The sequence below is a fragment of the Vidua chalybeata genome, chromosome Z, assembly GCF_026979565.1.
Source record: "Vidua chalybeata isolate OUT-0048 chromosome Z, bVidCha1 merged haplotype, whole genome shotgun sequence".
Lineage (NCBI taxonomy): Eukaryota > Metazoa > Chordata > Aves > Passeriformes > Viduidae > Vidua > Vidua chalybeata.
In genome coordinates this window covers 47,883,904-47,896,369 of record NC_071570.1, presented here as the reverse complement: position 1 = coordinate 47,896,369, position 12,466 = coordinate 47,883,904, and the positions used below count along the sequence as shown (strand labels likewise).

General features: G+C 48.4%; 1 protein-coding gene across 1 annotated transcript; it reads left to right on the top strand.

Moving 5' to 3' along the window:
- The first annotated feature begins 6,593 nt into the window (after nt 1-6,593).
- SPINK4 (serine peptidase inhibitor Kazal type 4) lies at nt 6,594-8,866 on the top strand. The gene is made up of 4 exons (XM_053932748.1): nt 6,594-6,654; nt 7,624-7,658; nt 7,967-8,079; nt 8,793-8,866. Exons 1-4 carry the CDS (start codon nt 6,597-6,599, stop codon nt 8,845-8,847), a joined length of 261 nt encoding a protein of 86 aa, XP_053788723.1. The 5' UTR covers nt 6,594-6,596; the 3' UTR covers nt 8,848-8,866.
- Nucleotides 8,867-12,466: the final 3,600 nt, after the last annotated feature.

Sequence of the window (12,466 nt, the reverse complement as noted above, 5' to 3'; positions counted from 1 at the left end):
GCTTCCATGAGTTAAGAGAGGATATCACTGTCTCAAAGCAAATGAGATCTCTCAGAGACTACCAAGTTCTCTCTACACATTTTAAGAAAAATGAAAGCAAAGGTTACAGGAATGTGTTCCAAGAAACAGGATGGGTTTCACCGAGGGTGACTGGTGCCCTTCTGTTCAGTGGTACTTGTTGTGGCTCCCTCCTGGTGTTAATTCATACATATCCAAGTAGTGAATAGGTAATTTGAAAAAAATTACACCTGCACAGTAGGTGGGCTCTGAAGTCAGAAGCAGCAGGCAACATCAAGGACACACATTTCTGCTTTTAGTGTTGATGTATAAACATGCATCTTCCTTTTCTGGCAATTTAACTAATGGGGAAGTGCTGAGCAGTTTGTGTGCCTGCACACAAACAGAATAAATTCACTGGATAAACAGAACACTAGAGAGAATTTTATTCCCTGTTTTTTCTTCAGAAGGATGCTGCACCTGCAGATGTGTAGGAGAAAGTGGAGACATATGAATGTTAACCAGTGACAGTGTGGAAAGGTGGCCAAGCATGGCCGGGTGACCCTGCTGTCAAAGATCTATGCAAATGCAGCATCACAGAACAGTATCCCCTCAAAATGCAAGGAGAAAAAGAATGATTTACCCAGTTCTCTTACATTACTGCATCCTTATTGTGTCCCTTATTACATCAATTGGCTCTGGGGTATCTTCAGGGACTTTAGCAATTGGCAGACTGGGAAGACCAGGCCTCTCTTGCAGAAGTCAAGGGGCCTCCTCCACAAAATCTCACCAAGAGCAGCTGTCACTTTGAAGGGGGGAGCTGGCATATGTGCTACCCCTTTTTCTCCAGCGTGGTGCTAAATGCAGGGTGATGACAGCATTCAGTCCCACACAAAATGGAATTAGCAACACTGTTCTTAGAAGGTATAAAAAACTGGGGGCCTAGTACAGATTTATTCATTCAGAAACAAATTTCAGGGAAAAAGAGACTGAGAAATCTAATTTTTTTTTTTTATTATTTTTATTCCCAGATAAACAAGACTGAACATCAGTATGCTGGGGACAGCATTCCTGCTGCTGCTGCCAGCACCCAGGTTATCTGTGTCAGCTCAGAGCAGGAGGGGACAGTACTGCAGCAGCAAGGGAACTCTGCCTACCCAGCCCAGTCACACAGCCTCATCCTATCCCTGACACCAGCAATGGGGCTTGGCGTGCCCCAGGCCAAGAATTTACTGGGCAAGAAGTAAATCTGTAGTTTTATGCTGTTTTATCTGCTGTGCTTGGAATTTGATCACTCAGCCCTCAAGTGCAAGCATGCGGAAAAACACAGGTCAAGGCCATCCTTAAGCTGCCAAGGAGCTGCAGAGCATTTGCAGACTGCAGGTGCATTTAGAGCATGTCTTGCAGAACAGAGGTCTGAACAGGCAGTGGTCAACACAAGGGAGAAGAGAAGCGGGTGCCCATGGATCAGGGCAAGTTGCAGCAACTTCTGCCCAGCTACAGCTGTAAGCTGCAGCAGGGGAAAATGTATGCAATGGATACTCCCTTGGGCTGTTGCACTTCTGAGGTCCACTGTAGAGCTTTGCCTGGCAGGAAGCTCTAGTCTTCTCCAGACTGATGCCAGATTGATTGTTCAGATTGCATCTGGTGAGAATGCCAGCAGACAGGATTAATCTGTGTACTCACAATCTTGTGTTCTCCCAGCTGACAGTGTCACAGGGTAAGTCTTCAATCATAAAAGAAATAATGAACACTACTCACTGCCTGACATACTGCAGTATTTACTCACAATAATAAAAAGGAGGAAGGTGGCCAAAGATGTATTTTGAATCCTGAACATCTGGCAAAATTGTTGGGAAGGGATGATGGCTGGTCCCTTCCCCAGTTACAGAGTGAGATTTCAGGTGTCGGGTTTTGAATCCACAGTATATCCAAGGGCAAACCTCTGGTGGTCACTTGCATCTCTGGTGTTGCTTTTGGGTTTGGTTTGTTGGGGTTTTTGGGTTTGTTTTGTTTTGTTTTTTGTTTGGTGGGCTTTTTTGGTTCTTTTTTTTTTTGGTTGTGGGGTTTTTTTTTTGTGTGTGTGTTTTTTTTGTTTGTTAGTTTTTTGTGGTTCTTTTTTGGTTTTTTTGTTTGTTTTTTTCTTTGTTTTTTGGTTTTTTTTTGTTTGTTTGTTTGTTTGTTTGTTTTGTGTTGTTTTTTTTTTTTCATATGAAGGAGAACAAATTGCTCCTTCTCTCTCTTACTTGTCTGGAGACCTCAGAGTGGTCAGAGGAACAGAACAGAGACTGTTATCCTCTCTATAAAAGCCATCTAGATGCAGGGATTGAGCTAAAGATGAAAGTGAGTGTGGCTCTTGCCCTCCTCTTTTTGCCTTGCGCCATTGTGCAGCAGGAGGGTAGATGGTGGACTCTGGTTTGGGCTGCACAAGTAAGGCAGCACTCTTCTCTCAGGGCACTGCAGTACTTGTGGGACCCTGGTGTCTGCTGATTCACCAAAGCCCTAGGAGGAGCAACAGAACAGGAGTTAAAATATCAGTATGGGTGCAGAACATGAGAAGGCCAAGAACAGCCATGAAATCCAGGAAAGACAGCAGATAACAGCAAGGAAACAGCAGGTGCTGGGTGGAGTGTTGACGACACCAAGGCCATGCCACCGATAAGGCCACCAGGCAGATGTGGAGCAAGAGCGATGTGACGCAATCCGGTCTGGCCAGCTGCCATCTGTGCCCACTCAGATGGAAAGCCTGCAAATAGCTGCAGTCCCCTAGGAGGGGAGAGGTGTAATAAGGGCTTATGATGTGATGAGCAACCCCAGATGGATGTGGATACCACTGGTGTAGCACAAGCACAAAGGCAGGGGCAGTGCTGCCAGGGAGCAGGCCTAAGATTGGTTTTAGAATCAGAAGTCTCCTTGCTTGTTACCGCTGTCTCCAGCAGAGTTTATGTGTCTTGCTGGTGGTGACACTAGATCTCCAGCTCCTCAAACAAACCTAGAGCCTTCACATCTCCCCATCCTATGTCTTGAAGCCTTCCACTTCACCATCTTGCTGGTGTAAGTACAGGGAGAAAATGCAGAGCCAGCTGGAGCTCCACAACCAGTGTGAGGGAAGCAGCCACCAGAAAACCTCCTGCCTCACCTGAGGAAGAATTTCCCAACCTCTTCTTCGAGCGGTACAGTAGGTAGGGCTTTCATTAGGAGTTGCAAGTTTGTGCTTGGCAGAAAAGTTTGAAAAGAAAAAAACAGTTTGCAAGAGGTCATTTACCCTTTGTCATCTCTTAGCATATAATTTTAATCTGCTTTTTGAAGGCACTGGAATTTGAATACCACTGAGGAATGAGGTGGAGGAAGATCAAGCCTTGTATCAGCCAACAGCTTTGCTACAGCACCACTGACCTTGCGGCCTCCAGCAGAGAGGGGAAGCAGACATTTCCTGCCAACCTCTATCCAAGGAGAGTGATCTGGAGTACACAATGTGTCCAGCAGCACAGCCCCAGCCTGCTGCTCCCATGCTGCTGCTGGCATGACCATAGAACCAGGCCATGCTTAGAATCAGAGGCAGCAAAGGTGGCACCAGAGGCATTACAATCAGCATTTGGATGTTTTTCTTGGTAGTAAAAACTTTGGAGAAGACTTTAAAGGCCCAAGATAGCCCTCATCTGGAGCTGTGAAGTGTGTTGCTGTGTAAGCAGTTTGCAGGAGGGGACTTGTGTTGTTCATAACGTCAAGTGTTGGCTAGGACCAGATTTGCCAGATGTGAATCTAAGGTCATACATCCATGTGTGCTGGAGAGTGAGAGCTGCTTGTCCCATGGACCCAGCCTGCTGGAGGCAGGGTCCTACAGGGCTCACCCAACAAACCTTGTGCACAGTGAGTCTTGGTCAGGTAAATGTCCCGCTGAGATGGAGATGTCCCACCTCTCTGCTGGTTTGGGTTGTTCACCCTTTGGGGTAAGGCTTCTTTCCTGACTCCTGACCTGATAATCTCAAGGCTGCAGTTTATGACAATTGCTTTTTATTCTGTCATCTGGCACCACAAAAAAGAGATTGGCTCCATCAGCTTCCCTTCCAGCAGTTGTAGGCTGCTATCAGATCCCCTTTGGCCTCCCTTTGCACTAGACTAAACAAGACTAACAGGACCCCATGTGCCTTGTGAACAACTGCTAATGCAGTTAAATATTTACTTTAGTTGAGGGATTTCCAAAGTGGAATAATAATGAAAACCAAAGGTTATTGAACTGTGTAAACTCCGTGAAGAGGGAATATAAAGCGTATGCAGCTGCCTTGGCAGAGCGGAGGAATGACTCTGCCAGGGGAGCCCTGAGCTGGTTACATTGCCACTTCCCAAGTCCTGGTTACAGCCCTGCTGAGTTGCAAGAACAGACCTCCAATAGAAGGATGCAAGCAGCCTCTACCAGGGCCCATACCTCTCTGGCCACAAGGGATGATCAAGCTGTCCTCTTTTGACTCAGACAGAGAGGGCCGGTGTGTATCTTCCTCTGGGGAAAAAACATCCCCCAAAAAAGCACTAAATCGTAGTCAGATCCTCAGTGAGTGCAAATGCTCCATGTATCTGGAGCTCTGTAGAAAATAAAGCTTCTGAGAAAGAGCAGATAAGAATGCTCCCTCTGACATAAAGTGTCCAGTCTTGCAGGCAAAGCAGCTGGGATATTCTGGGGTCATGATTCTTTTTGAAAAGACGGTGTTTCTTGCCACTGAGGATCATCTCCAGCTTCTCTGTCCTCTCCTTGCTTTGTGTGCCACCTCTGTGTATTTAATCTGGGTATTTATTCACATTGCCTCCTTCCAACACACTGGATCTTATGATAATGATAATTTTGCTCTGGCAATCTCAGCTGCAGCCCAGGTGGTGAGCAGAGTAAGGTATTAAACCACCTCTGACTATGTGGCTCCTCTCTCCTCCTCATAGGCAGTGACTGCACCTACAGCTCCTTGCCCCCAGGCAGCTGAATTTTGTACCCTCCAGACCCTCTGCACCCTCAGCCTGTCCCATCCCATCCAGAGACTGTTGTGTTGGGATCCTGACCAGTGCATCAGGCAGCTGAGTATCTACCTGGCTGGGTCTCATGGAATAACACCACAGTGCCACCACTCTAATCGGCCTGAATTTCCTGGCTTTTCTATGTCTAGTCTCACAATTCAAGTGCAGATACCTATCATGTAAGAATAACAGCAGCTGCAAGGCTGAAGGGATGGTTTGAGTGAGATACAATCAGAAGTAGCTGGCTGGGGTAAACAGAGGAGAGCAGCATTGCCCAACCCTGATGTGTTAGTTTTGCATGGCCTGGTTTTCGATAGCAGGGGACCACAGAGGTGGCTTCTGTGAGAAGCTGCTGGAAACTTCCATCATATCCAGCAGAGCCAATCCCTGATGGCTCTGAAGATGGACATGCTGCTGGCCAAGGCTGGGCTAATTGGAAAGGTTGGTAACGCCTCTGTGATAACAGATTTAAGAAGAAAATCAAGACAAAGTGGGGTGTGCAGTGTTAATTCCAGTCAGAGAAGAGGTAGGGGTGAGAATGTGTGCGGGAAACAACATAGAGACACCAAGGTCAGTGGAGAGGGAGGGGCAGGAGGGGCTCCAGGCACTGCAGCTGAGATTCCCCTGCAGCCTGTGGTGCAGCCCATGGTGAAGCAGCTGTGCCCCTGCAGCCCATGGGGATTCACAGGGATGCAGAGATCCACCTGCACACCATGGAGGTGCCCATGCTGGAGCAGGTGGATGCCTGGAGGAAGCTGTGACCCTGTGGGAGACCTGTGGAGAGAGGGGCCCTGCCCCCAGGCTGGAGCAGCCTGTCCTTGGAGGACTGCACCCCGTGGGAAGAGAGCCACACCACGGCAGTTTTGAGAGGACTGCCTGTGTGAGGAATTCACATTGCAGCAGCTTTGGGATTACTGCTGCTCCTGAGATTTAGGCCCAGCTGGAGAAGTTCATGGAGGACTATCTCCCATGGGAGGGACCCCACAAGCTCACAGGTGAACAACTTTTTCCCTGTGCAGCAGAAGACCTCGGGTGATGAACTGACCAAAACTGCCTGCCCTGTCTCCCATGCTGTCAGTCGGAAGGATGGAAGGGTTGTGGGGAAAGAAGGGTTTTTTTAAGGGCTTATTTTACTTCTCATTATCCTCCTCTGATTTTGTTAGTAATAAATTAATTTTGTACCTCTAAGCCGAGCTTCTTTTGCCCTTGGAGTGTTTTCTGCTAGTCCTTATTTCAACTCATGAAGCTTTCATGTAATTTTTCTCTCCTCTGCCCAGCTGTAGCAGGAGAGGGTGAGTGATTTCCATGGCTGCCTGGCGTTCAGCCAGTGTCAAACCACAACACCTGACTACAGTTCAAAGGGATTGTAAAGCAGCTTTTGATGCTGCCACCTGAAGCTGACAAATGGGAAGCTTCAGGGGAAAGCTTATCTTATGTGTGAAAGTGCCTAAGTGATCCCTTAGGGTGTACAGTCCAGCTGCTCCCAGCAGGAACAAAACACTGCTTTTCCCAGTGCTCCTGAGATAAGGCTGTGCTCTCCCTTATAAAGGCAGCCACGAGCAGAGCAAGGTGCATGAGCAGGTTTGCGTGAACTGACCATGCCTGGGAGAGAGCTGCTGCTGCTGGTGGCAATGGTGACTCTGGTTGCTGCCGGAGGTAAATCTGCTCTGCTGCTGGAGGCTGGTTCATCAGCGGTGGGTTGGGAATGGCAGATGGATAATGGGATGGAGGGGAATGCATTATAGGGTATAAAGACCCAGAAATTCTGGTTTGGAGAGGAAGTGAGGTTAGGGCAAACAAACAGTGGCAGCATGGTGAGGAAGAAGGATTGAAGCAAACACACCATGCCTTTCTTATTAGCAGTCTGTAGCAAGGGTTACAGGCTGGTTCATCAAATGTATTGCACTTGGGAGTGATCTGGGAGAGGGGAGAGTCCACAGCTGCTGCAGTTCCTGCCTCCACGCAAACTGGCAAGTCTTTGCAAGAATAGTATGTGCTCAGCATGTTTATGAGAGAAGCACCTGTTTACAGGCACTGGGAAGACATTGCTACCTATGTGCAGGTAGTAGTGGTTCTGCAGCTGCCTGTGTGTGAGCCTCCATGCTCCCAGGACATCTGTGCACTGCACAGGTGAGCTGTGAACTGTTGCTGCTGCTCTGCTTGCCTGAGAAAAGGATGCTGCTCTCCCTAGATGTGGCAGTTGTCCAGCTGTGCAATATCACCAAGCCTCATCCCTCCGAGGACACCCCATGCCATACGCTGCATCGTATGGTTTCCCATTTCCCAAGATGTGTTGGATGCTCTGTGGAGCTTCTGACCCAGAAACTTGGAGAGAGGGCTGTTAGGAGAGGGTTTAGGGAGTGGGAACAGCCATTCACAGGTTTGTCCCAGTCAGCTCAGCTGTGGATGGAAGCTGTGTGCTGTGCTGCTGTCAGGGAGGGGTGGGAGTGGCATGTGGCAGCAAACTGAACCCCCCTTATGAAACCCACAGAGCTGATTCAGTGCTGAGTGGGCTCTGCACAACACTGCCTTCCCTTTGGTTTGGATGTGATCCTCTGTCAATATCTCATGCTTCTGCCGTCAGGCATGGGTGTGCCATGCTCATGGGTCTCTGCTCTGTTTCAGGGGCAGAGCTGAATGAACGGGGTGGCCTGAGAAGGGTAAGAGGCTTCTGGTTTTCTTTGTTCATGGCTGGAGATGGGCATGCTGCTGTGCCTGGGAGAAAGACTGTTCCCAGAAATCATCCCCAGCCTCATGGCAACTGGTGTTCCAGCACCAAACCCACTCCAAAGCCCAAGCCACGAGTCCCACTGAGAGATTCAGTGGCCCCTGCTCCTCTGTGGGCACACACTGCTCCAAGACAGAGGGAACCAGGTTGCCAGTGGCACTTACTTCTGCATGAGTGTTCTGGGGGGAAGAAATGGGTGCTGCTGGCACTGAAATGCGTGCTGTGGTTTCTGCTTTCCAGCCAGTGTGTGAAGACCTGGTTCGCCTGCAGGCCTGCCCCCTCCTGTACTTGCCCATCTGTGGGACCGATGGGAATACCTATGCCAATGAATGCCAGCTCTGTGTGGAAAAAATGTAAGCTCATGCCCTTGGCAGGGACCTCCTGGATCTAATTTTGGTTGTCTGAAACTGGGTGCTTGTGAAGTACAGTCATTCAGGCCCCCTAGAGCCTGGGAAAAGCCATGGCAGGCTGCACTTGCATGGCAAGTAACACAAACCGTGTACTGGGCTGCAGGAGGGGAAGGATGGCCAGCTTGTCAAGCAAAGCTGCAAGGAAGTGCAGAGGAGCTGTACCCGGCCAGGGTGAGGAAGGGCATGCCTGGGGGTATCCAGCAGCAATCTACAGTTGCAGATGGGATGGAGCCTCAGTCGTCTTGGTACAGGCAATACAACATGGGGCAACAGCCACAAACAGCAGCCCCAAGAGGGTGAAAATTTTACACAGGCACCAATTGGTGGTGCACCACAGAGGTGGGGGGGGGGGGTCTCCATTCTTGGGGATGGTGGTTGGGGCTCAGATAGAGCCATGGCCACCATAGCCACATGTTAGGGACAGCCCTGCTGTGAGCAGGTTGAGCTGCAGATACGCCACCAGTACCACAGGCCCTGGGAGGGCACATCCATGAGCCAGGATGTTGCAGTCACCTCAGCTCTTTAGACAGGGAAATGAGCAGGTCAATTTTATAATAGCTCCATTACATTTGATGGAATGCAGCCAAAGTTTGACTCACGGAACGGTTTTTGTTTTTTTTTTTTATCTCTTACTCTTTCTTCCTATATTATTCTAGGAAAACCAGACACGACATCCTTATTTTGAAAGATGGGGAGTGTCAAGATACCTGAGCTTTCTGATGGCTTTCTTGAACCTAAAAACAGGTGATTAATTGATCCTGTGTGCTCTGTGCCGATTGCACCCTTAAGCTAGCTGTGGTGAATAATAAAATGACATGCACAATCTTATTTCAACAGCACTTTTTTTTTATGCATGGCTGGAAGAAAACAGCATTAGCCAGTTCCCACCAAGTGCTACTAAAAGTGCACTGTCAAAATAATAATTTCAAATCCACATAACGAACTGGGGTGCTTTGCATAGAGTATTATCTCACCCACACTCCTGCAAGAAAGGCCATGGGAGAGTAGCAAGAAATGCACCTGTCCTGATGAAGAAGATGCTGAACAAGCACAATTTTTTCTCTGTAGGAGGCAATTTAGTGAAGGGAAAATAAAGTTTCTCTGGCATGGAAGAAGATGACTCCATGGCTCCATAGTAAACTGCTTTACTGGTTCCAGAGCTGATGTAAATTGAAAATAGTACCATCTGCACTTCTAATATTAGATGTTATTCGGCTTTTTATGTAAGGCTCTTTCATAGAACAATCAGCTCAGATAACACATGGGAGTATGGAAAGAGCCTGAGCGAAGATGGCGAACACTAGGGATCCCAGATGTATGCTCCAGCACTTGAGAAAAACCCCAAAGTGAAGAATTTTCAGGTGTAGGTTGCTCCTGGTGTCAGAACCATCTTTGAGATTGTGGTAGGGTTCAGTCCTGCCAAGGTAATAGTGGCAGTGTGCATCAGCAGGCCTTGGGAATTCCTCTGTTCTTTCATCTCCCACTTCTAGCACATGGACACACAAAACACCTGCAACAAGGCAATACAACTTGGGCAGGCAAGGGGCCCCCTTTGCACACAGTGGCAGAGATCAGAGTGCTGATGTGGGGCTTGCCTCCTTAGGTCATTTCAGTCCCATACCAGATGTTGTATTTGTACAGAATTGCCAGCTGAGTTTTCTGATCAGCTTTGAAGAGTGCTTCAGGCTGAGTTGAAACCTTCCAAGGACAGGTCTGTGCTCACCCACAGGAGAAAATGTTGCTCTGACTTGCTGCTATACTAGTATAGTATAGTATAGTATAGTATAGTATAGTATAGTATAGTATAGTATCCCATACAGCTCTCATTTGCAGGCATCTGATAGGAGTCTGGGGTCTAATATGTGGTCAAGTGAGCTCCCCAAAGTCAGTGACCATCCTCAGAGTCTGGGAGATATGCCAGTGTCTGCTATGACGATTGTGCTTGGTCAGCTGGAATTCACCCTCTCACCCAGTTCTGCACCTTGCTGGAGCCACCAGATAGGACACGCATAGCACCACAGTGCACAACAAAGCCATTGCTGACAGATTGAATGCTGCAACTGGAAATAGTATTGAGGAGTATAAAACAGCTGTGCTCTGTCAGATGGATTGTATCCACTATTTTCTGTCCCAGAGGCAGTTGCTGTCATCAAAAACTTTATTCTCCTTAGAAAGTTCTCTCCCAGGCTGAGAAGTCCTAGCCTGACTAATTGCTCAGGGTTGTCCAGAGCTCTGACTTTCCCTGTTTTCCTTTCCTGGACCCTTTCTACTTCTGCAGAGAAGGTGACACCTGTCCATGGCTGCTGCTATTACCTGTTCATTTGTCCCAAGGCTTTGCAAGGCTGTTCATCCCCTTCCAGTCCCCAAATAGCATGGAAGAGGTGGTCTGGCTGTGTGCTACTCTCTGTGTTGATAGCTCTTACCTGCAGGACTTTTTGTCTGTCCTGTGCCATAGGGAAAGACTTTGGTAGGGCCAAAACACATCCACGGTGAGCAACACAAATGTATTGCTCAGTTCTGTCCTGAGGTTCTGCTCCTGCTGCTGCCAACTCAGCCACAGGCGGGATTTATTTGGGCAGTTCTATCCCAGTTTTCTGCCAGGGCTGAGGGGAAGGTTATGCCCAGCTTAGCATAACTGGGATTCTCCCCTGGGGTGGGCAAGTGTCACCAGGATCTCAGCCCCACGCCATGGCTTGAGCTGCACCGGCAGAGTGGCTGCAGCCCAAGAGAGTGTGTGTGCTGTGTATGCCCTGAGAGTCATGACTATTTATGTGCAGAGGCTAGGAAAAAATAACACAGACCATCCAGAAGCTCTTCTGAAGAGGGAAACCACACGCCTCCAGCACAAAGTGGAGTGTTTATTCAGAAACTTCAGAGCTAAAGCACAGACTAATAGGCCAGACCTGCAAGGTCAGAGCTTGGGCAGCCACAGGACAGGGTCAGTGTTGACTTCCACACAGCAAATTCAGAGATACTCATCCTCCCCAGGGACTTGTGGATTTGGCTGTTTATTTCACATGGCTCAAAAGCAAGTGGCAAACAAAGGGAAGGATGAAGGCAGTGATTGAAGACTACCACAGACCAGGGCCTGTGCAAGACCAGCCTGCTGCAGAGAGCCTGACCCTGAAGTCCAACAGATCTGTGTCTGCCAAGGTCAGGTGAGACTCAGAAAGCAGCTGGTGGACAGCAAGATGCCTGCAATGCCCTGACCCCTGCCAGAGAGTATACATATGAATTTGCACTTTTGCATACTCTTTTCCTATTCAATTTATCTGTCTGTTTCTCATATTTTCATGCTTCAGTCAAGGCAGGGAAAGAAAGGGATTATCTGCTTTCACAGGCACTATAGTTTGTCACACAGAGCAATGAGTAGTCCTGCTCCCAGAGCAGTGTGTTGCAACCAGACAAGTTTCCTCAAGTCAGAGAGTGAAGGACAAGCCTGCAAGTTGCTTCTCTGTCATTGTCCTGTGAGACAAAACTGGAAGAAGTGCCTGACACCCTGTAAGAGTGGCAGCAGCATATCTCCCCCAGCTGCCCATGTTGACCAGAGCTGCCCATGACTGCAGGGGGGGATATGTAGGTCTCTGGATTGTGCTTTGCAGTAGCCTTGCCAGACAGGGGGAACAGATACCCTTGAGGCTCACAAAGACCTTTGACTTACACATAGATCCGAAGCCTGGTGTTGTGTCTGCAGTGAAAGCAGTCCAGCCAATGGCAGGATCCAGCCCTAGGAGTGTTTGTCCCTTGGACAAAACTTTCCTAGGATATTTGTGTGTTGAAAGCTGTGTGTGGGGATGGTGAGATGTACCCAAGGTTGGTGATGTTCCCCTACTGAGCAGCTCCAATGACATTTGAGGAGTCTGTGACACTGGAGATGCTCATGTTGCTGAACTCTCAGTTGACATCTTCCAGGGCCACAGGAACTAAGGAAACTGGACACATTAGTGAAAATGGCCCAGGGCTAGCTGAACTGAAATGTGGAAAGAAAGGGGAGGGAAGCAGCACTTGGCACACTGTAAAATGTCCGGCTACAGCAGTTCATGTAGCCAAGACTGGCCATAAAATTTAACCCACTTGCACAAATTTCTCTGCAGCAAAGGGGGTGTAGCTGTGGTCACATCTCAGTCCATCTACTTCAGAGCATAGACGACTTGAAAGTAGGTAGTGTGGCCTGTAATTTCCACATTGCTAACCATTACGGAAGTTTTCTGTGGGATACTGAAATTGCTTCCTTGGCATTTAAAGCAATTTACACTCAAGGGACAAGGGTCTTCCAGAGATTTCCTTCCTGAGAGATGCAAGTGCAAGCTCTGTAAGATTCTGAAGTCCA